At 44.5% G+C, this 24,422-nt stretch overlaps 1 protein-coding gene across 2 annotated transcripts in view; it reads left to right on the top strand.

The window, feature by feature from the left end:
- The window catches only part of LSAMP (limbic system associated membrane protein), a 298,176-nt gene that overhangs the window by 255,386 nt on the left and 18,368 nt on the right, over window positions 1-24,422 (top strand). For both annotated transcript variants that reach the window (XM_054270178.1, XM_054270179.1), the window contains exons 4-6: window positions 13,879-14,013; window positions 17,762-17,882; window positions 18,846-18,994. In XM_054270178.1, coding sequence (XP_054126153.1) covers window positions 13,879-14,013; window positions 17,762-17,882; window positions 18,846-18,994 — 405 coding nt within the window. The remainder of the gene's footprint in view (window positions 1-13,878; window positions 14,014-17,761; window positions 17,883-18,845; window positions 18,995-24,422) is intronic.

Here is a 24,422-nt window from a genome sequence, read left to right on the forward strand (position 1 = left end):
TTGTTTGTCTAGAAATGGGATGGCTGTTCATGTGGTGTATTTTATCTGCTTTTAATGAGATGAAGCAGGCAGAAGGTAAGGAGGGGGAACCAGCACCAAACATTCCCCCTACATCCCAAGCCCTCCCTACCAAAGGTCATGGGAATTTACCTTTTTTCTCCTTGTATGCCTCTGCATGTATACACAGCACTTAAGTGTCCGAGGCCCTCAGTGGCACTGCCAACAGCCATGAATTGCCTGTGAGCAGTGAAATTGTTTACCACAGATCAATATAACAGTAATACATCTGGAAGACTCTGGCCTCTGTTACCCCTTGTATGCTGTGTTCCCAGCCAACACTAACTGCATTCCCCATTGCTTTCCCATGGCAATTCACCTTGCTCAGGGCTCTGCTTGTTTGCCCTAACCCTCTGCATCCCCTCACTTCTTTTTAATCAAACTTTCATCCCTATCTCATGCTCTGTGTCTCTTTCTTTATTTATTTCCTTTTTGGTCCTTCTCCTGAAGACTTAGGTCTCACAAGCTATCTTCTCTATGTTACTTTTTAAATTATTTGTTGTCTTGACAGTTCTTCCCCTGTTCTTGATTCTCCTTTCTTCTCTCTACTTCACTCTCCCCCTGTACATGCAAACTCATACTGCCTGAAAATTCTGTCAAGCAAGACCTTCTACTCCTGAAGTAGTGAGAAAATACAGTCTGCATTTGCCATTTTAATATAGTTAACATTTCTCCCATCCTTAACTGTTCTGCAACTGCAGACTGCAGACTGCTGAGATTAGTGGCATAAAATCCCACCAGGATATTGACATAACCTACAAGCCAGGAAGTTGTTATAATCAAACCCAGCATCCCTTTTGGAATGCTGGACTTAAAAACACAAGGACAGCATTTTTGAGAGCAGTTGAGAAATAGGTGTTTAAAAAGAGGGTGTTTGAAAACCTGGTTCTTAATATTATTTCAATAGCTTATGGTCAAAGTTGTAGGATTTTTTCCCTACTGAATCCTAGCCTATACTGAGTACTGAGACAGAGTACTGGTGTTGCAAAGGTGATAAAAAGGAATTTGATTGAAATTCTGGTTATTAAGAAATGCTATTATCCAGTAAAAGTGCCATAGGGCTTCAATCCAAGAGGCCCAATAGATGATTACTGTGGATGAATTCTTAGTCCTTGGAGGCCAGGTGGGAGGGCACAATTGTTGTGTTTTTCCCCCACCCACAGTAAAACTTATAGTGGCCTTGGAGGAGCCACCCATAAAAAAATGTCTGTTGTGTTCTTTGGAAAGCAGAGAACCAAAGAAAGAATAGAAGATAGTCCAAACTATTTGTCATCCTCATACTCCACCTCTCTTTGTTTCCCTCCCTCTGAAACCCACATAAAGCAGTTTGTATGTTATGGTGATGAGAGGCAAGGGGAGATTTCTGTCCCCAGCTGGTGATCAGTTTACTCACTGAAGTATGAGGATTGATAGCACTTGTCACTAATAGCCCAGCTAATATAGCTGCAGATGCTACATTTAATCATATAAACTGTGAGGCACAATTGCAGAGCAAGGGCCTCTGGCCTACACCACTGGAAAAGGAAGTGGAGAAAATTCTTAAAGGGCTGATGGAGAATTGCAGTGGTCCTGCATCCCCGTGACAGGAAAAAGGAGGATGTGTCCTGCTTCTGCATGACACTCTCTGCACAATGTGTGTCCATGTACATATGTAATTTACTGAGTGCACTTGAGGGAACCAAATGAAAGGACCTTATGCATGATATCAAGATATGTGCAGGAGAAAGCAGGGAGCTCCACTGCATGTAGAAGAAATGAAGGGAGTGGTTGAGGTAGGAGGATGTGCCCTGTCACATTTGTCTGTCTTTCATAACACTGTATTCCTGACACCTTTGCCTTGATATCTGCAGCCAAAAGGAGTCAGAACATTTGAGAAGATGTGGTGCTATCCATCAGTACAGCTTCATAAAGCAGGGAGCAGCCTCCATGCAACTAAGACCAGAGCCCTCCAGCAAGGATTCTGTAGTGCTGTGAGGACAACAAAAGGGAAGGTTTGGGCTTTTTATGGCCCCCATCCTCAAATGGCAGCCTCACTTCCCTTCTGCTTTCCAGAAGAGTTTGAAACCAGGTGTTACAGATTTTCATTAATGAGGGGTTTTTTCCCACCTGCCAAATGTGTTATGTCGCAGATGTGCATGAGGCTGCGTGGATGCAGGCACCATGCAACACTTGGGAGGCAAATGATACTCCATACTTCAGTCCTCCACATGCAGGTCCACAGACACTCCCTGGTTCATCCTCTCTCCCTCTCCCCTGCCTGCCAACCTTCCTCCCTTCACATCCTCACCTAAATGCTCTGTCCTACTCCCAATCCCACACCCATTATTCCATGCGGTTTTCCCACCACCTGTAGACATGCACACATATGTGCAATCTAATCCCCAGGCACCCTCTCACCCACCTGCATTTCCTCTTGCACTCCCACAGTCTTTGGCACTGTTTTCCTTACGATACTCAGCAGCTCTTGCCCACACACCAGCTGGTACTCACTCATGCTCTCCAGCCTCTCCTGTTCTCCGTCTCCAAATGCCCTGTGCTGTAACCAAGCTGTTACTTGTTCAGTTCAGTCATGTGTGTGTCCTGTCAGACACACATCTGCAGTCAAGTGGCCCAGAACAAGACCAGCATGTATCAGGGTTATAAATGAATATGCCGGGAACGTCACTCTTCTCTAAACTCACACCCTGATATCATATCCCCCAGGGGGATCAGTCTGTGGTGTAAAGAAAGCTGTTGGTGGTTTTCATTGAAGGAGAGCACAGGGGAGGAAAGTCCAGCCCAACACCTAGCCCTTCAAATGAAGTGACTTGTCAAGTATGCAACTGTGGCAGGGATTTGAGAAGCAGTAAATTTAGCAGCACTCACTTCCACTGACAACCTGTCATGTGCTTGAAACATAAATAGTGGTGGAGACAAATCACTGCTGTTTTCCTATTAAGCTTTGGCCCACTGGCCCTCTAGCTTGCCAGCAGCATTTCTACCTGGCCTGCCTGTGTGCCTTGTCTCAGGGACAGATGTGCCTCCCCGTTAGAGGCTTTGGGAGAGTCAGGACAGGAATGATCATGCTGTTATTTCCTAGGTGTCCCTGGTGTCTGGGTGCTTGCTCCTCAGCTGATGTATTTCTCACTCAGGCTGTGTGCTGCTGGCACTTCCTACTTCCACCCAAGGTTGAGGAAACACGGACCCTCTCCTTAGAGGGCTTTTGGTTTTCACCCCTGCCCCTGGTTTCTGCCACACAGACTGGCAAGGTCACACTGATGGAGTAAATGAGGCACTGATTTGAATAAAAGGGTAGAGGTGAAGTTTTCCAATGCACCTGAGTGACTTACAGGCACAAATGCCATTGAAAGCCAAATGGTCTTGTCCTGTTAAAGCATTTAGTGGCTTTTGGAAACTCTGCTTTCAAATATCAATTATTTTATAACCATTTAATAAAATATGCCATCAGTAGCTCACATTAATCATTACAGAGATGAGAGACATCCCTTAGTGCTTTAAATTGAGGAACCAGGGATTCAGAACATTTCACCTTCTTCCCTCTCTCTTATCAGTTTTGATGCCTCTTCCTCTCCTCAAGAAAGATGAAATCATGGCAGTGATTAAGGTGGCCTGCTCTGTGCTGTTTAATTAGAGCAACTGCTGTTTCAGTTCCAGTGAAATTCTCACAGGTGTGCAGTTGCAAAGCACTCTAATGAGACCCCTGCCTCTCCGGGAGCTTGGCGGAAAGGAGCCAAAGAGTCCTCAACAAAACACGGATGGTTTTTCATGCTTTCTTGTGTTTTTTGACTGACTGGGCTTCTGTTGGAGCAAGATGTTTCTCCCCCCATAGGAATCAAATGTGTTTGGGGAGTCAAGAGAAGAGAAATAAATGGATTCCTGTCCATTATGGTAATAGGGGGATTCAGAGAGGCGAAGCCCAGTGAGACACATTTTGATTGACATGATTGGCCATGGTCTGCTCATGCCAGCACAGCTACAAGTTGTTGGAAATTTTATGTAATCATCAGAACAAGTATTAAGAAGTTGGTATGAAGATAATTAAATATATTTTAGTTTTGTCTTCAGACCCCTTCCTAAACTTATGGGGTAAGTGGAAAGAAATCAGAAAGGAGTTGTTTTCACTCTGTTTCTTCTACTTACAGTTCTGATGACTCCTTTCTTTTTTTCCCATATATCTGAGAGAGAAACCCTGCTTTACAGCCAGGATTTTCAAGTGTGCTGATGGCCAACAGCTGCACTAGCAATGGGAGTAGCTGCATCAGGGAGCTACAAGACCTCAAAATCAGTGTCTGTATTTCCTCTCTGCTTGCCTCCCCTGTAGGACTACGCAAGATGCAGTATTAGGCATGGAGTAAATGCCTTCGTCTCCTTCACAGCTACTGCCTTGCAAGTTTGAGAGAGACTTTTTATTCTTTGGAAAGCAAGGGAGTGGCTAAATGCATAAGAATTAAATATCCTGGACCGAAGCAATCATTTATCTCAACTGCTATCACTATGAATCAACGGCAGGCACCTCAGATGATAATATCACAGGAGCCAGCCCAATTGATCAAAAGTCTCTGCAGCATGTGAGCCCAAACAATCTCTTCCTGGCAAACCCCACCCTGCCTTAAACCTCTGTGATTCTCACCTTGATAACTGGCAGTATTTGATGCCTGTGGAATCCTGAATCCAGCTAGTTAGTCTCATCTCCTGATCCCTTGTTGTGCTCCCCACAAAGTATTCCCTTTTCTTCTTCCACCAGGACCAGATATGGGGGATCGTGTCGTGAAATTACTATGCTGGATCGAATTGAGAAACATTGCAGCAAGGAGAGGGGTCAAGAGAAAAGCAAACAAAACGATTTTTCAAGAAGCTAATCCACCTATACAAATATTGGCGCCAGGCATCACAACATGCTGGCGTGTTTTTGAAAGGGTAAATCTTGCTAAGGGGTGGCTTAACTCTTTGACCTCATTTCCTCAGTTGAAAGCTACAGCAGTTTAAAAGCAGAGTGGCTAGATCCAGGCTGATACAGAAATCCCAATCTTTAGGGTTCATTTGTGAAGTTGGTGTTCAGAGTAGCCTCGATGAAAACAGGGATGAGCTCCAGGAATCTTGCAAAAGGACAGGAGATTCAGGAGCCATGTATTTGGTCATGAAGTGTTTGGCTTCAGCTTACAAAGAAAGAGCCACACCAATGTCTAAGCCTCTGCATTAATGATCTTTCCCATTTCAAGTAAATTTGTGCCAATTTGTAATTTCTCAATACTTCTTCCAAGTTTCAAACATATAAGAACATAATTCTGTGGGCTGAGTTGAATCATTGAGGAGGAGGGGATTGTCAAATTAAAAAAAAAAAATTTAAGTTAGATTGAAGTTCTGGGTTCATCATTACTCTCTCATCTCAAGAAGTGGGCATAGGACAGAAGGGAACAAACACCTTATATTTAAAAACAGGGAAACATTCTGGTGGATGCCTACAAAAGCAAACTACTTGATTCATGCACAATAGTATATTGAGCATATCTTGTGCTACATAAGACACAAGAGACTTTGTAGAGAACATAACAAGGATTTTTAAAGATGCCACCAAACACAGACCAACCCCTATAGTTCCTAGATTGAGCGACTGGCACAGTTGGTACCAGTGAGTGCCATCACATGAGGTGTCCCTAAAGTCTGGGGCTGACATAATGATTTGTGGAATTAAACTAGGGACTGCATTGTAGTCCATCATTGCTCTTCACTGGCAGGACAGAAATTATACAGTTCAATCAGGCTTCTTGCCCCAGAAGAGGCTTGTTGCTGTCAGTCTTCTCTTTGGTCTTGTGTTTGTGAGGAGGAACTTGTCTTCAAACTGTACAACAATGATAGCACAAGCGCATTGTCCAAAATAAGAAATCTAGTAGGAAAAGGAGTACATGAGGCCAAATGAAAGGAAACTATCTGACAGAGTCACTAGAGACTGTGAAAGCTGATTGCTTGCTGTTTTATTTTATGCCTTTCATACATGTCCGTGACATGCAAGAAAACTCAGTCCCCTGCATCAGCTCTTGGCTTGCATTACCATCCTGTGCTTAGCACAGTGGGAAACAAAGGCCTATTGATTACACACCCACACCCCCAAAAACACACCCTGATGTTCCTCTTGCCAGGGCCAAGTGCTGGCCCATCCTCTTCTTGTAGGTGATGGAGGAAGAGGGCACAGGACCCTGCAGTGCTGACCACACTGCTGGGAGCCAGATTGGTGTGCTGCCATCCACAGGTGCACATCAAAGAACTCCTGAGCCTCATCTGTGATTCTTTGTCTGACCTCCTGTTTTCAGCCTCCATTTTGTTAGCTGCTCCAGCACTGTCCTCGCAGCCCTGATGAGTTACTAGCCCCTGCCTTCCTAAGGCTCTCAAAGATGTGGTGGCATCTCATTGATTCATCTAGCTGATGGTGACTCCTACCTCATATTGTTTTAAAATACCCTTCAAAAGGCAGCAGGCAAAAATTTTGTGATACAGAAATGGTGCAGCTATTGGTTTGTTCATGTTTATATGTCATTTTCTTGGCAGTAAGATTAAGGCTTGGTGTTTGGTAGCATAGTCATGATAATTTGCATTGCAGTATGCAACACTCAGGGAGTATAATATTGTGGTTGTGACATTACATGACTTAATTTACCTCATGGTTCATAATTTACTTTATATATTGGCTACACAGCCAAGTTCTGTTCAAGAGTAATTAATCTATCCAAAAATGTTGTTTGTGTTCATTAAAAAAAGTGTTAACAAATTTGGGCTAAATTCAGTAAGTAATTTTGAGGGGAAAAAAAAGTGATCTTCTTCAACATGAAATCATCTGATTTAAATTGCATCTCAAATTGAGGCAGAACATTATTCCTTTTTCTGGTTCAGCAAAGAGAAGAAGAAAACCACTGGTCAAACAGAGGGCTTTGACCTGAAGTGGGTCTGGATTTTTCTGGGAAGATGGTTCACTTTCTTTCTGGTGCTTATATGTGGATTTTGAATGGAAAATCGAATCAGCTGCTGAGATGAAGTAGTATATTGCACACCTGCTCCATTTCCAGACTCAGGGCTGTGTGTGAGAGAGTGTGATGACCCTTAGTGGTCATTTATAGAAAAGAGGGGGTGGAAATTCAGAGATACACTGATCTGCTGAGGCTGCCTCAGGCAGATGACCCCCGCTGGCACACACCCACAGCCAGAATGCAAAGTGCATCTGAGCTGTCAGACTTTGGCTTCCAGCTCCTGGGTAGAGCCGTCAGCGATGGGTGAAGTCCCAAGCGGTTCGGTCAGTGCTGTCCCAAGAGAGAGAGCACAGAGACACAGTTCAGTCTGGGAAAGCTGCTCTCAGCCCTGGAGGGTATTGTTTGCATGCTGGATGCGTGGAGTTTGAGAAGAAGGAGCCCATGAAAATCACGGGCTCTCTTAACCCTAGTCATGCCAGCGGGTGCTCGTGTTCCCCCAGCCAGGGAGCTCCTTGGGCACTGTCCTTGGCTCTGGAGGCAGGGCAGGCAGTTTGCACATAAGGTGCAAATATGATTGCTGATGAGCAAAGTCCTGGTGAACGCCAGGGGAAACCATGCCAGCGTGTTTCCTCCCAGTCTGACTCATTCTCATTCATGAAGCCAGAGCCAGGCCAGAGCCCTCCCTGGCACTGCTCTAGTTTTTTGGTTTATGTGTAATAGCTACAGACCTGAGGGCATGGGAGGCATGAGGCCAGCTTAAACAATAAATACCCTGCTGTGCCTTGCTGCTTAAACAGAGTAATTACTGCCTTACTACATGTGACCCCTCTGTTCCTGTCCCTCTGGCAGTTGTTATTTCATGGCTCCCTTTACACAAGGGATGGCTGTGCTTCTCTCCCAGCTGTACATCTCTCTGTCTGCCGCTGTCTCACCTCCCGTCTCTCTCACTTGCTCTGTCTCAATGTGTTTCTCTTTGTCAGTAGCTGAATACCATTTTCTCTTTTTCCCATTCACTGAAGAATCTCACTTTTTTTTTTTTTGCATTTCTCTCTCCCAGCCACTCTCCCTTTCTTCATTCTCCCTGCTTTTTCTCCATCTATTTTTGTTTTCTCTCAAGCTTTCCCCATTTTTACCACTTCCCATGCTACTCTAGGTTTTCTGCCTGCCTTCCTTACTGTAGCATGGTAGCACTAGTTGTCCCTTTGCTTATCCACCATCTGCTTCTCTCTACTGATCTCTTTGCTAAAAACAAGCCTCTTCAACTAACGGATGGGAAAAAATGACAAACTCATTGGAATCTGTGATGGCTGAGAAGACAGGGACTGATAAATGAAAACTTCAAAGTTTTGAATTAAAAAAAAAAAAACCCTCAGCTGGAGGTAAAACAATAAAAATTGTGTCAAAGGCTCCCTTAGCTATTTTTGTCTTTCAGAAGCCTGTTCCTAGGGAATAAAAGGTGCAGAGGGAAGGAGGAAAGTTAGGTGAGCAAAACCTCAAACACTAAATGGGGAGTGCAGAGACAACAAAACCTGCAGTCCAGCAATAGAAGTTGCTACACACAAAAACTTCAAATGGCATCCATTGATTTCCAATCTTTTTTATCTCCTTGCATCTTGTTTTAAGCCCAACAAAGATGCATAACCCATTCTGCTCCCCTCTTTTCACAACTACAAAGATGCTTGAAGGGAAAACAAACATAGTAGCAGGGTGGCTGATCTCTTTCCCCACATGCCAAATGCAAACAGATACTTTCAGCAGATCTAAATTTCAGTTTAATTTAAGACCACAGCAGTGTTTAAAAAAAAGTAAATAAGACAACTTATAGTAATCTCTGCACAAGAAGAAGCCCAGTGCTGGATGCACGGGCAGGAGAGGAGATGAAATAAAATGTGTCTGCCACCTCTGGAGATCAGCTTCCCCTCTGGAGATGTAATAAACTAGGGCATGAAGGGAAAGGCCTCTCTGGTAGAGAATGTGACTGAATGCATTGCTGGCCCTGACTACCTGAAAGAGCTGTCTGCACACAGTACAAGTGGGATTTTGACTGCGTGTTGGTCATTTGTAGAAAGGAAGCATTTAGCCTTTGAGGAAAGAGTGATGGTGTGTGGCAGTGCAAGGGGCCATTTGGGTAGAGGTGAGAAGTGCCCATAAATGCCTGGGGAACACGTCAGTCTGTGTTTCTGCACACACAGATGGATTTATAGATGTGAAAACAAATAAAATACACAGTATATAAAATACAGAATGTAGCATATAGATAAAGATATATATCATATCTATATGAGAGCACAGGCAGGTGTGCACAGCAACAAGGACAATATGCAGAGCCAATGGGGTTGGACAAGGCTATTTCCAGAGGGTAAGGGGAAAGGAAGGCTGCTTGCCAGCAGGCTAGCATAGCCAAGCAGATTTGCTGTTCAGCTTCATTATTTACTGGGTCCAATTAGGAAGCCAGGGGATAGGCAATGTGGCTGAGGCAAGCAGGCCTTCAAAGCCTTGCTGCTGCACACATCAAAGCTGCTGCCGCAGATCCCTCTGCAAAAAAGGCTCTGCCAGCTCCGAGCAGCAGCAGCCGCCTGGCTCGCGCTGCTCAGGGTCGTTCCCTCTTGGTTTGATTGTCAAGCCTCCCGGGCCCATGCTCTCTCTATCTCCAGCCTCCAGAGCAGAAAGCTCCTCTTTCTGATTCACTGGGACAGAGCTAAGGAGCTACAGCTTGGCAAGATGGTGTTTAATGGGGCTGGAGCAACAAACCAAGCTAACTAGGAACATGTGAAAGACAAAAAACCTGCAGGGAAGCAGGTTGCCTGCGGTGATGCAAGGGGATGTTTTAGGATGTGAAGAGCTGCACTGAGTGAGAAGTCATCCACCTAGGGAAACCTGAAAGGACCCTCACTGAGAAAGGGCTGTACTGAACCAGGCAGAAGAGCCAGGAGACAACCCTTGTCAGCAAGGAAGCTTTGGCAGTACAGTCAGAATTTCACCCCTTGATAATCTGCTCAAGGCAAGTGTCTTCTCTTAATGGGAATGGAATGGCTCTCTTGCCAAGAGTTGGCAGTCCCTCTTTCACCTAATAAAATATGTTCATTGTTATCGGTACCAAAGAGCATTGTCCAAGACTTCTCCCTCCCTGCTTTGATAAACTGCATAGTGACAACCATCAGTTCCCTACCAACGCTGGCTCCTGTGCAGAAACATTTGTAAATTCACTCGATGTATAAAGCTCTGTTCCTGCTCCCCCCACCCCCTGTTTGCCTTAGAGGTTAGAGTTAATATGACTCACCTAATCTGGCTGCCAAAGTGAATTAGTGAAAACATCTCTACAGCTCTCTGCAAGATATCACAACCTGACATTTCTCTAACACACTGTGATACATCTTTCCTCTCCCTGCTCTGTACGACAACACCTCAATTTTATATAAATGCCTTTTGTTAGAAATGGTTAATGTGCTCTTAGAGGGGACAAGGCAGCAAGGAAAAGGGTCTGTCTTGAAAGTGAGAGCAGCTCAGTTCTTGTAACAAAATGTTGATGCTCAGGGTCACCAGTGCAGAGACAAGAACAGTGCTACCACTTATACAGCAAAAGACTGTCACAGAAACTTTCCCTGAAGTATTATGCTTATATGTGTGTCCTAGAGCAGGGGAATGAGGAGCTGAAAAGGGTTATTGATGTTTTTGACATGCCCTTTAGAACAGAAGTCTTGCCTTTCAGTTACTTCCAGAGCACTCCACTGGGCAAGCCCTCAGCTCATCATGTCTTGGCAAGGGTTCTGTGTAGCTGTGAAAGCTCTCCTGTCAGACATGGTACACAGTACATGGTACAAGTGCATGTATGTATGCAGGGGAGAAGCTCAAAAACATGTTCCCTTGGGAAGGTATCTACCCTTGTAGGTTACTTTGGAGCTCCACTGATGCAGTTCTCTGACAGACTTAACAGCACCCGTAATGAGGGTGCCACTCCATTAGAGCTGGTTAAGTCACCCTCAACCCTGTCTTCATTACGGTGACAGTCTTGTGACAAGGGCAAATTGCAGGAGAAGCAAGTCCCACTTGAAATGAACCCTGTGTAAAAACAAGGCAGAATTGCAGAGCAAATGAGTTGCAAAACAGAGGCAAATTATGTTTTAACCTTTTCTTTGTGAGTCTTTCCCTGATGTCTGATTAACTTTCCAGTCAACTCACTGACCTATCAACTGGGAGTGCTGCTGTGAAAGGAGAGGAGTGTTGGTTGTCAGCTCAGTTTGGGGATGGGAGTTTTAAAGTGCTTTATTAGCAGGTAGCAATGTGAGCAATATGCCATAAGAAAATCTGGGAATTAAGAGAGTTCCCCAACAGAAATTATCCCTGCTGTATCAAAACCAGAAACAATGTGTTGCCTCTACAGACAGCAGCATGATGTAGTAGTTGCAATGCAATCCTTCATCTGTGTTCAGCCATGGTAACACCTCATCTGAAATGCTGTGTTCAGTTTGGGGTATCACACATCCAGAAAAACGTAAACTTGTCAGAGAGGTCTAAAAGCAAAGAACAAGAATGATCAAGAGCCTAAAAAAACATCACCTACAGAGGAAGGTTGAAAGACCCGGGCAATGTTGTGCCAAAAGTAAAAAAAAAGATGACAACTGAGGGAGGAACTAAGTGATTTAAAAGTTGATAAAAGGCTATTGCAGGGAAGGAGGGAATGATTTGTTCTTTTGTCTGTAGTGGCTGAGACAAAAGTAATAGCTTTAAATTGCAGCAAGGGAGACTCAGGTCAAATTTCAGGAAACTGCTCCAGTGGTAAGGACAGCAAAGCCCAGGAACAGATTGCCAGGAGTGGCTGCAGAATCTCTGCCGCTGGAGGGCAGAGGATGGCTGTGTCCATGGCATGACTCATGTGTCCTGCCTTGAGACTGCAGAACAGATTAGATGGTGATTGAAGTCCCTTCCACATTTCTGAGACTCACCTAATTCTAGTCCTGCTGGGGTTAGGACTCCCTAACATGTTCATGACTTCCAGCAATAAAAAACACCTGTGAAAAACCCACCCTGCTTCCTTCTCCACTGACTCTTCACAGCATCAGCCCCAGTACAGGGCAGAGGACTGAGAGCCATGTCCTGGCAGCAGGAGCCAACTTTGCCTCCTTCCCTTGTGCAAAACGCTGCTGCCATGCAGGAAGGTCCTGCAGCAGACTGTTGGGGGATGCAAAAAACAAAGCAGTTGTAAATTTTAGACATAGCAATGAGATTTTTGCTACCTGAACATCTGGTAGGAGCTGGAAGAAGGGACTGCTGATTAGCCCTGCTGAAAGAGAGGGGGAGCCTTTGTCTTTACATGAGTTTAATAGGTACACTACTGTTTTCATGCTGAGTCTCCATGACAGGGGGTGGTTTTCTCCTAGAATGATTCTGAAAATTGCCTCTGAAAAAGAAAAATAAAAAAAGACCAAAATATTTATGTAAGGGACAGAGTTCTGAGCAGATTTTGAAGCTTCTGAAGTTCTTCTCTGATGCTGAAGGGAATTGCATTCAGCTGGCTTCACCAGTGTGTGTGGCCAGGCTGACCTGGCCAAGACACTGCAGCAAGTCTGTGCCCTGGGGTGGGATTTGTTGCAGGTGGCTCCATGGGAAGTTCAGCTCCAGAGACCAGACTTAGCCACTGCTTTCATGCAGTGAGTGCCATAAACCAAGGTGAACAGTAGGCACTATTTGAACTCTCTCAAAAACTGCACTTTTGTGAAATGGGCAGAGTTTCAGAAGTGCTCAGCACCTGTTGAGCAGAAAATACCTTCTGGGCAGAGAGTTTTTTGGAAAATCTGACCACTCTCTGAGGAGCCTGAATGGGAGCTCTTGTGAGCTGACTTTTTTTTTTTTTTTTTTTCCAAATCTGTCTTTTACCAATTCAGGGTTGGGGGCTGATTTCTCTAAACATACACAGGCACACAATTGGGGCTTGCCATTTCCAATGTTGCAGAGCAGTGCTTGCAGCCCTCTGAGAGGAGGAAATGTGGTTCAGATTCTTTCCAGGAGGTGCCTTATTTTGCTTTTCTTTTTGAAGGAGTAGGCTAGATATACCAATCCTAATATTTTCATGCTTCCGTGGCCACTTTCATGCAATGAATCTAATGTGTTTTACATGGGTTAACCTCACTGCCCTGCTCAAACCAGGAGGTGATGGGAGAGGGGGCTATTTGCTGCAGTTTACAGAGGGAGAGCAAAGGAGTGACTCACTCAAGGTCAAGCAGTGAGTTAAAAGCAGGGCCACAGACCTCCCCTGATTCCTGCCCCCATCCATAACCCCGACTGACACTCAAGTCACTGTTTTCCAAAGTGTGTAAGGAGGCAGCACGGTTTAAATGTGTCGTTTCATATGTACAGTAGCTCAGGAATGCATGATGATTATTGGTCTCTGCAGATCAAATTACGGTTTGTTTCTCTCAGTTTGGTTGTGTTTAACAGTAGCTTGATCTGATCGATGGCACTTCAAGGTGGTGGTTGCTCTGGGAGACAGAAAGATTCACAGTTTTGCAGTGGAGAAAAGGGTGCTGACAACACATCTGAGGACCCAGCTAGCCCTGGGTCCAGCACATCACCCACAGCATGACTAACCTCTGGTGGTACTCAGCCATCACACCAGTGAACTTAGTCTGATCTTACGTGGTGGACATTTTGCTTCTCAGCCTGGGCAGCCTGTGAGATGCTATGGATTGTACCACCTGTATGGTGCCTTCCAGATTTTCAGTTTTCAGCAGCTTCTGAAATAACTTTAAAACAGCTCATGACTGCTGCTTGTTTGCAGACTCCATGTTGTGATTGTTCCTCCATAGCAATTTCCTAAATCTGAAAGCCTAACAGAACCACTCTCTGTATTTTTCTGTCCTACCAGGCAGAGAGTTTGAAGGTGAGGAGGAGTACCTGGAGATCCTGGGGATCACACGAGAGCAGTCGGGCAAGTACGAGTGCAAAGCTGCCAACGAAGTTGCCTCAGCAGATGTCAAGCAAGTCCGGGTCACTGTGAACTGTGAGTACATCGCAGCTGGGGCAGGGCAACGGGGAGAGCTTTGCCCACGGGCAGGGGTTACTTCAGGATAAACAGAGAAGCCTTTCTGGGCTTGGATTATACAATCTGAAGAGAGGACGCTGAGAAAACTATCTGCAATCAGACACTTGCCACAGGGTACAGTTTGTGCTTTAAACCTGGTAATATATAAAAAAAAGGCTGGGGGAGGTGTGGTACAAAGAGAGAGACAGAGAGGGAGAAAGAGAAAGAGCTGTGATTTGCCCCCGTCTCTCCCCTCCGAAACGCTGGCAATGCCTTGTTTTCATTCATTGATATTCGGGTGAACAGTAGCGTGAAGAGAAGCTTCACCAAGGCAGCAGGGAGAGATAAGGGAGGGCTCAGCTGGCTCAGAGCAAACACATGCCTGCCTGCACCCAGCCATCTCTGCAGTGCCTACATGGCTATCACAGCCAGGGGACACGGGGCAGAGGCACGTGCTAATGACAGGGTGCAAAAACTTAACTTTTATGCTGGTTTCAGGTCATTAGTTTAAAGCTCTGTCTAAAAGACCCTTCATGCACCAGTGCAATACAGAAAGGGGTTTTGGCCAAAGGATACAGCAATCCCCTAAAAGCACCAAGTAAGCTGTGGCTCACTTCCACACATGTGGATTGGGGCATGGATCCCATCCCACATGTGCTTAGACAGATGTCCACTTCACTCTGCTGGCATGCTCCTCTCACAGGAACACAAGATATTTCAAACTGATGTTACTCTTTAATCTTGCCTGTGTATATGTCCACCTCCATATTTGTATGGCTTATATTTGGCACTTGAGTAATATAAAGACAGCTATCCCCATGTACCTGCTTCATTTCCTTGCTTGGAGGCTAATAACTTTGCAGCAAGGATGGATGAATGGGAGGTATGTCCTCTCCCGACCTTCTTCAGTTTAAATTGAGACTTAAACCAGAATATTAACTTAAATTGAAATTGGAGATGGCTACAGACATATTTCTGGGTGCATATTCATGCCTTGATTCACAAGTAGAACTGCTAGGGAGCAGGTTAGGGCAGAGAGCTGATGGCATCAAGGGTTTCGGGCAATACCAGTCTTAATTTGACTGTAGGTAATTATAGCACCTTTTAATACCATTCTTGCTCTTCATTTTTTTCCCTTGGTCCCATGTGAGCCATCACATCAGATCAACTTTTCTGTCTCACTTAGAAGTTGAGGTTATAGGCTCCCTGCAGCATCCTTTGAATCTACAGTTTTTTATATTCCCTTAGAAATTGGGTGGCAGTGGTTTGATATCAGCTGCCTCATGGGGCCAAATTTGGCATTAATATGAACTGTAGTAGCAGATTTTCTGTGCTGAAAGTATAGAAGTGTCAAAAACAGCTGAGTTTATAAACTGGAGACTTTCCATGAGAACCAATTAATAGTTTCAAACATTTCCGTGAAACATAATTTCAATGGTGGTTTAATGTGTTTGAAACAGATTGTTTGTATAAAGTCAGAATGTTTGATTTTGATTTAGTTTCAACACATAATAACTATGCCACGGTAAGATCTTAAACATTTTAACTGTTGAAAAATATGAAAAAGTGATGTTAATATGTGGTGTAATTTGTAATGTAAGCAACTTAAAATTCCTTAAGGACAATTATTTTTTTGAAAGAAAGGGAAATAAATTTAAGAGACTATGAGGACCAAGCAGGAAAAAAACCACTCCTATTATAAGAATGAAAACTAGATATTTGCATACATCTTTCCTCATCCTGCTTTGTTAAAGAACACCACAAGCAGCATAAAGCATGAAAACCACAGTAAGTTTGAAAAATGAGGATGAAAAATAGGGCCTGTCCAACCTCAGGAGCTTCTTGGCCATCTCTTATCATCTGCTGAGGAGCACTGTCAGCTCAGACTGCAGGAGAAAGCATCTCACTTTGCTTTGGTCTCACACTACCACCTTCAGGCTTCCCAAGTAATTGCCCTTGCACAGCACAGACAGGGAAACTGAGGCCTAAGGAGAGTGGGAGGAGAACAGCTAAAGGGAACCCACCCCTGGCTTCCCAGGCAGCAAACGCTACACACAGAGCAGCTGATTCCTAGGTGCAATAGGCTGCTTTGTTTGGGACTGCCATCTGCCCCTTCTCCCAGGAGAGCACTGCACTAGCTTCTTAAAGTGGTGAATATGGGGACTGCTCAGAGCGAGGGGCTGGGCTCCCTGGCAGCAGGCTGGAAAGCAGACACTTGCTGGAATCATTTCTTACAACCATGGAGAGATGCCTATTCATTCTGTGACTCACCTCTTGTACCAGATTCATGAAATGGAATGGTTTGCCTAAGAAGATAGACTGCTCAAACCAAAAAATCAAATAAGAATGGTTAAAAAATCACCTTTGCTATCCTTTTCTTATCCCTCCTCCTTTTCAAATTAAAACATTTACATGAACCCACAGCCTTTGAATGTAGGATCCTATTTATGTAAACTTATTAATATTTATGATGTTAGAGGGCGCACTGCAATATCCCTAAAGCCTTGCATAAAATCCCGATTAAGGTCAGGGAAGGGATCATATTGAGATGGCTAATGTGTTCACAAACAAATTTCCTTCCCTACATTCTCCAGACAGAATTATTTTTTTTCTTTGACTGACACAATCCGTTTTGCTGCTTTTTTTTTTTTTGGCCTTTCAGTTCTGGGACAGATACAGATGGCAGAGTGTGTTTCATGGTAACTTGAGTCTCAGCAAAGTATCCGTCTGAGCCGCAGCCCTGTAATCTCAGGGTATGCAAGTATTAGTGACGAGAGACAAGGCACTTATTCCTTGATCCCTCTCAGCAGCCAGGTGGAAATAATTCTGCCTTTTAACATGTAAAGCTTATCACTTAATATTTTGAACATGGGGCTGGGATTGAAGATGCCGGTGCCTACCCTACCTGCTATCCAGCAAGTACTGAGACCAAGCTCCAGCAGAGCACACCAGTATGCTTTCCAAGTTTGGTTTGCCCATGGCACAGCACTCAGACTTCAAAGTAAGCAGAGGTGGGAGCAGCATGCTGGACTGAGGGCAAACTTCAGGCAGAGCAATCACAAGCAAGCCCTTCTGGAGCTTTTCACAAAGCACCATGTCCAGGTGATCAGGATTTGTAATCTTGGACACCTAAGGGAAGTGTCTCAACATTGGCTCTCTGAGTTGCACCCACAGCTTCTGCTAAAGTTCTTCTCTTTTAAACCATTAATGTATTTCTGTTTCATACATGTTGCCCCAGTCCTTTCTTATTATATTTTTGGCATTAGGCAGAGTTTGTATGGAATACAATTTTCACACTAGTGTTAAACTCTTACTTTATTCCTTTACTTTTGCTGTCTTCCTTTACCCTTGATGAAGTCTTTCTCTCATCTTCTTCTCTCTGATAAGCCCACGTGAACTACAGATCCATAGGTAAATATTAATAAATTGCAGAAGTCCATCATTAACCTTAACTTTGCCTGTGTATGCCCATGCATTTATGACAGAACTTTTTTCAGCAGTGCTGAAGAGAAGCACGTGTAAGGAGTGCGGGTAATGTTGTCTATCAGGGAATGTTCAAAGAGCAGCGTTCTCCAGAGGAGCAGGGAGGAACAAGGGCCTCAGCAGACAGCTGCCGTGGGTCTCCAGTAGCCCAAACAGATGGCATGAGGCAGGCAGCCCTGACATAGTTTCACTGCTTTGTTCCACCTGGAAGTGTGTGGATTGACCACGTGTTTCCTTCCTGCAGACCCTCCCACCATCACAGAGTCCAAGAGCAATGAAGCGGCCACGGGACGACAAGCCTTACTGCGGTGCGAGGCATCAGCAGTGCCCACGCCCGATTTCGAGTGGTACAGAGATGATACCAGGTAAGGCCTTTAGCTCACCTCCTCCCTCCTCTCTTCTTCAGTCCATTGAATAGGGGCTCCTGTCATCCTCTCCAACTCCTCTCAAACAAATTGCTCCTTATAATACATTTGAGTCACAGTGTCCCATCAGTCTCAGCAGAGCCAGCATGGTCATGGCAGGAGGAGGCAATTCCTCTCTGCACTGGGGATGCTGAAGGAAGTGCAGAGGAGGGAGCTCCTGCCTTGAAGTCAATTATGGGCCAATACCCAATTAATACACTGTTCACATGTTAAGTAGCCCATGATACAGACAAAAAAGTAGGTGGTATAAGTGTTCAATTAGGTAATGCTGCTCCAGGTGCATTCCTCTAGGGAAAGGAGCTGCTGAGGTATGAGATTCCCCCACCTGTGCGACCTGAGCCTCTCAGACTTGCATATGAGAATAAATGAGAATAGAAAAAGGATCTGTCCTTCTACCTGAGCATTTACCTGGCATTAAGGAGGTTGTGTTAGTACCCTACATTATAGGGTAGCCAGCCCTGAACATGGTGCCTTGGTTCAGGGGTGACTCAGCATTGCTATAGGCACATCTTGAGAATCTGTGTGTTTCACTAAGAATATGTTGCTCAAGTACAGACTAGCCTTCAGCTGGCCATGGTGCGTTCACTTCCAGAGTGACTCAGTGCTGGGTAAATGCTTCCTCCCTTTCCCTTGTCTTTGCTTGGTTCTTCACTGCTTTACCAGTGGCATTTAATTCCACTGAACTACTACATTCCTTTCATTCCCTCCTCCTGTTTTCCATCTTGGTCTCTTTCTTTGGTCTTCCTTCTTTGGTCTCTTTTCTCTCACATCCCTTCCCTGCTTCCCTCTATCCTCACCTGCCAGCTGGGCTGAATGGCTTTGCTTTGCTGTGTGCTGGGGAGGGATTTCCTTCCCAGTACACAACTGCCATTGCACTAAACACCTCTTCTCCTGCCTTCCCAGGATAAACAGCGCCAATGGTCTGGAGATAAAGAGCACGGGGAGCCAGTCTCTGCTGATGGTGGCCAATGTCACTGAGGAGCACTACGGGAACTACACCTGTGTGGCTGCCAACAAGCTGGGAGTCACAAATGCCAGCCTATACCTTTACAGTAAGTACGGGACAGAGTGAAGGGAGGCTCTCACAAAGACACGGCTGTGCAGGAAGCACATGGTGGCCAAAACTCATGAAGGAAGGCATCTGTTTGACAACCCAGTCCCCTCAGACCTCCAGCCATGACCTGGCTTCTAGCATTCTGCTTTGGATACCTAAGTGTTCATACTTGCCTTGAAGCACAAACAGCCAAATCAAAAGGTTTACAGTCAAGCCCTTTGATTGACTGGCTTTGCTGAAGACAGATTTTGTTAAAATAATAAAAATGTGTTTGTTTTAAAGCTGGAAACAAAAAGCCCTTTAGAATGACAGCCCCTTTAATAAGTAGACAGAAGGCCAGGGCTCGGAGGATCCATGACAGCTGAGAAATGACAAGTAATTCAGAGAGATGGAGAGAACTAGCCACCGAGCCTGAGGAGAACAGTGACAGAGTCAAGAAAAAGAGAAATTGGTTTGAAACTGGAAGGGACAGAAATGAGAAAAGACAGAATGATTTTAAAGGGATATACCATAGGGACCATGAGGGAAAAGGTAATCAACAGATGAAATATGGAATAAGGTTCCTTGGATCTCATTCTGCTACCTTTCAATGGCTGAGTTTGTCTTAGTAAGTATAAACAGACAGAAGCTGGGACTAGACCAAGCACTAGAGCAGAGTTACCTGCTGATTCTGAATTTTGCAGCTGATTCAAACCTGACCCTAAACAGAGGCCCTGCCCCTCACCTACCATCCACACACACATACAAACTGTGGTGTATTTAAAATGCAGGTTCCAATTCCAGGTCTAAAACTTGGACTAGACTTGGCCCATGTGTTACTGGCATCAGAGATACACTGCAGCAAAATGACCCGCTCACACAAATGAACACGTAGACACAAAAGTGACTGATGGCAGTGTTCCTGTGATGGTCCCAAATTGAATTAAAACTCTCATGTCATGACCTGCATGTCCTTTTAAACAGAAAACAAAAAAAAAAGAGCTGTGTAAAGCAGTCAGTGTGGGATGAAGTTTGGTCTAGTTTCTGCTCTCACCAAAACAAACCAAAGTTAAAGTTTGGTTATTTTAAACAGATGTGAGGAAAAGGATAAATCCATGGGCATTCTTTGTTTACCACCTTTGTATTTATTTCATGGCAGCTTGAATTTTTGTGAGTTGGGGTATATTTTGTGGCAGCTATTTTTTAAAGAACAGATATTATCATAAAAGAACATATATTTGATTTCCTGTAGCATTGCAGCACACAAAGCAAATTTCTACTTTGAAAGTCTTTTCACCCTGGTCTTGTGACTGTCATGAGATTCAAAAAAAATCCTCAGGCAGCAATCTGGAACACAATTTTCAAATACTCCAGATTTGTTCTTGCTGATATTAATATAATTCTAAGTTTAGAATCCATTATTTGTGACTGAATTCTAAATTTGGCCCTCTCTGTTGGTTCCTGTTACACAGATGAACTGAAATGCATCACTGAAACAAAATATAAGATGAAATTCAATCATGTATATATGCACATATGATTTTAGTTGGGGGCTTAGTTTTGCTAGAGAAGCATTTTGCATGACTCCAGAACTTCACCTCAAAGGATCTCAAAGGATTTGCTAGCAATGAATATTTAAATACCACAAGTCATTTAGAAATGGGCAAATAGCACCATTTTGCAGGAGGAAGGTACAGAGTGAAGAAGTGGTTTACCCATGGTCCTAAAATGAGTGGCAGAACCAGTGAGAGACCCAGGGAAACCTTGCAAAGTTGCTGTAAACTGTTCCATGAGGAAATGTGGCAACTCTTGAAAGATGATTTTCAACAGTGAGGATCCTATTTTAGCCCCCTTTTGATGTGTATGAAGAACACTTTCTTTCAAGTTGTTTGATTTGGTTTATTATTTTTTAGAAATTCAAGGCCTGTTTATACTGGGGGACACTAGAAAGCTTCCCAAGAGCCAGGAGAATAAAAATGCAGGAGCTGAGAGAGATTTGATGATTTTTAGTGAAGTCTTTCTAACTTGTTTTTGCTGCTTGGTTAATCCCTACTTTTTTCACTGTGCAGTTGCTTCATATTGTTCCAGGAAATCTCTGTTTTTCTAGTTAGTGTGGAAGAAGGAAAGGCAGAGAAAAAAAAATAAATTCAGGCAGACTACAGCTGCTATTTTGAAGGTTAAGAAACCAGGGGGGAAATGAATGAAAGGAATCCAGCTTCATAAAGATAAAGAAAGCTGCTGAAAAAACCTACAAGCCCAGATGAAAGAAATGCTGTAGTGATCACACCGTAACTGAAATAACAGGTAATGCACATTCCCAGCCACACACCCAGACAGAAAAATAAAGCAGTGCCAAGCTTTTGCAAGGTGTACAGCAGATACTCAAATACTTGGGAGTGCTTTTCATCCCTGGAATCAGAGATCTTATTTCCTTTTTAAAGAGAGAACAAGCTCACTGTAGAGCAACATCCTACCGGGGAGGTAAGTACAGTGATGGTTCCTCAGTGTCCCATTGCAGCACAAAAAAGAATGGCAGCAAGGAGTGAAGAAACAACCAGAGAGTTAATAATGAGCTACTGGCAGCTTTGCCTGAGGTGGAGGGCAGACAGGGAGCGAGCAAAATGATGTGAAAGAACAGTTTAGCAATAGAGAAAAATTGGTGGCTACCATTTCATGAAATCTCAGTCAGCACTGAAAAACTCTCAGAGAAACTGAGTGCCTTAGATGCCAATGTCATAGATAGAAGATGCATTAAAATACAAAAGCAGCCTCCTTGAGCTGTATGAATAGATAGCTAGTGATCTTCCTTAAAGGATGTAGCAGCAGGATTGCCTGCTGTAGGTGAGATTTATACCCCTCACTCCTGGAGACTGAGTTTACAACAACATAAATATGGCCCTACCAAGGGTTTAACTTACTCGGGAAACTGTCTCCAACAGCAAATATGGAGTATGTTTGTCGAGAGGGTACTCAGGTACAGTGTGATGATACAACTGATCTAATAGCTTGCTGACATTCCTTGCTCCCCAGTCCTTTTGCCCATCCTGCTCTCTTCCACATGGTTTTGTTATTTCCCTTATTCTGCCACACAGTGGACATCCCACTGAAGCTGTCTAACCTGCTAGACCAGTGAATAGGGTAAATGAGCTTTACTGCTCATCTCTCTAAAATGCCCCAAATGTTTTCTTTCATTGTACTGAGGTGAACAAGTTCATGGCTAGGCTCAACAGGCACCAAAGCCCATGCAGGAGAGGAAGCTCTATCACACATCTGTGGGTATGAAGAGTTGGGAGGCAGGGCCCTGTTTGGCAGCATTGGTGAGCCAGTAGGTTAATTCAGCTCTGCAGAGCCTGGGAACAAGGTTTGTAATCCCTAAGCACAAAAAAAGGGACAGTAGTACAGATCTCTGTGAATATTACCTGACAGAGAGGCACAGCCAGGGCTGCCATCACAGAGCAACAGAGGTGAAAAGCAGTGGCACAACTGAAGCAAAAGGGTTCTTCCTCCAAGTGTATTAGGAGGTAGGGAACATGTTTTCTTTTTGTTTTACTCACCTAGCAGTACTATGAAAACCATTATCAGTGAAAGTCACAATTTGTATCTTAACACATGCTACACAGAAGTTGTGTATATATATATATAAATATATGTGTATATATATGTATAAATATATGTATATATATGTATAAACACATAGCAGATACACATTTGCTGGAGGAACACAGATACATGGGTTTGTGCGTAGGTGAATATGTATACATAGGCATTTACCTCTGTGATGTAGAAGCAAACCCACACGCCCCTCCACAGGCACAGATAAGCAGGTGCAGCACTATGTGAATTCTAGCAAAGCAGAGAAAAGAAAGAAAAGCTTTTGCAAATTAGTTGTCCTCTGCCTCCTGCCGAGCTAGCCCATCCCATAGGCTGAAACAGGAGACAGCAGCACAGCGCTGCCCATCCTGATGCAGTCCTGCTGGCTCAGTTGGCTCAATTATGGGAGACTGCCTCATCAGCAGGTCCCCTGCTGCAACTTCTGCACCCTTTGGGGAATCAGCAAGCGTAGAGGTGAAGCAGAAGCTGGCAAGACAGTGCCAATTCAGGCAGCTTCAGGTGGAGCCCAGCAGTTTTGGTTGCAGCAAGGCATGTTCCTAAAAGCTGGCATTAGCCTCTAACTTGTCATTATTTGTTAGTATCCTGCCACAAGTGTGCACACCCCTCCTTCCACTCTGCCGACGCTTTGTTGTGCCCTGAGCATTTGCTTACAGCAGTGGCTGCTGGGGTTTGGAACCTCAACTGTGGCCGAAATCCCTCTTAGTGGCTCTTAGTGCACACCCCCTGTTTTCCTCAAGGCTGTCAATAACAGGGAGACTCAGGAGGGAGGAAAGTGGTTTGGGCTGACAGTCAGAGGGGGCAAGGCTGAGACACTGCTAATGAGCCAGGGTGGAGCAATAAAAGCAGCACACAGTGGGAGAGAGGAACAGAGACAGAGTCCTTGAATAGAAAGCAGCATGATAATGAGGCCATAGTGCTTTGCTTTAACTGCTTATGCTGTGCAGCCTGCAGCCTGCTGTGCAGGAAGAAGGTAAAGGGGAGTTGAGTTATTTAACCAAACTAAATAACAAGGAAGTCTTGTCAGCACAAACAGCCTGCTTTCGCAGAACAATGGTCCCCTGTTGCTACATAAACAGAGAGATCCAGGCTAGACTTGTATTTGATCTCTGCTGTGCTTGCTGTGGATTCAAACAACTCCATTACCACCGTGAGGGCAGGAGTCCTGCCAGTGTCATAGGGATGGGCCTGACCTGCTCAATCCTCATGATCTCCAGCTAGACACAAATTCAGTCTTTGCACCAAGGATACTGTAGAGAGAGCATTGGCCTCCAAATAGCTGGGCCTAGGTGATCAGAGAGTAATAGTAGCCTATTGATTTATCCTGCTAAGTTCTGTGTCCATCAGCAGTGATCTTAGCAGGTAAGCCAGAAGATAACCCACATTGCCCCAGGCCTATGAGCTGTTGCAACTAGATGTCTACCTATGGATCAGTGCATGGGTAGGAGCTTGTCTCAGTCAGTACAAGGCATCCAGCAAGCTCTGAAGCCATAGAAAGGAGACCCAGTGATACCAGTCAGGCCTGGGGGCCTTGTATTCTTAGGTTTGTGTCTAGCTCTGCCAACAGTTCAGCATTTGACCTTGGGCAAATTGCTTCCTTGTTCTGTGCATCACCTGTACCATGTATGAAGTAGAATTAACACTACTGTTAGCCTCAGACTGAGGTCTCTGATACTGGTTTCCCTCAGTATCTGTGCAATTGTTTTGGGATCCTTTGTGGAAGAAGAAAACTGTGAAGCCAGCAGTGACATATATCAAAGTCCTGCTGTGACGCATAGCGAGGAAACGTTATAAAAACCCTATAAACAAGACAGCAGGCTCTGCAAAAACTCTGTCCC

Source organism: Melozone crissalis, unplaced genomic scaffold (genome assembly GCF_028551555.1).
Source record: "Melozone crissalis strain CALT ecotype California unplaced genomic scaffold, PUWL_Pcris_2 ptg000008l_1, whole genome shotgun sequence".
NCBI lineage: Eukaryota > Metazoa > Chordata > Aves > Passeriformes > Passerellidae > Melozone > Melozone crissalis.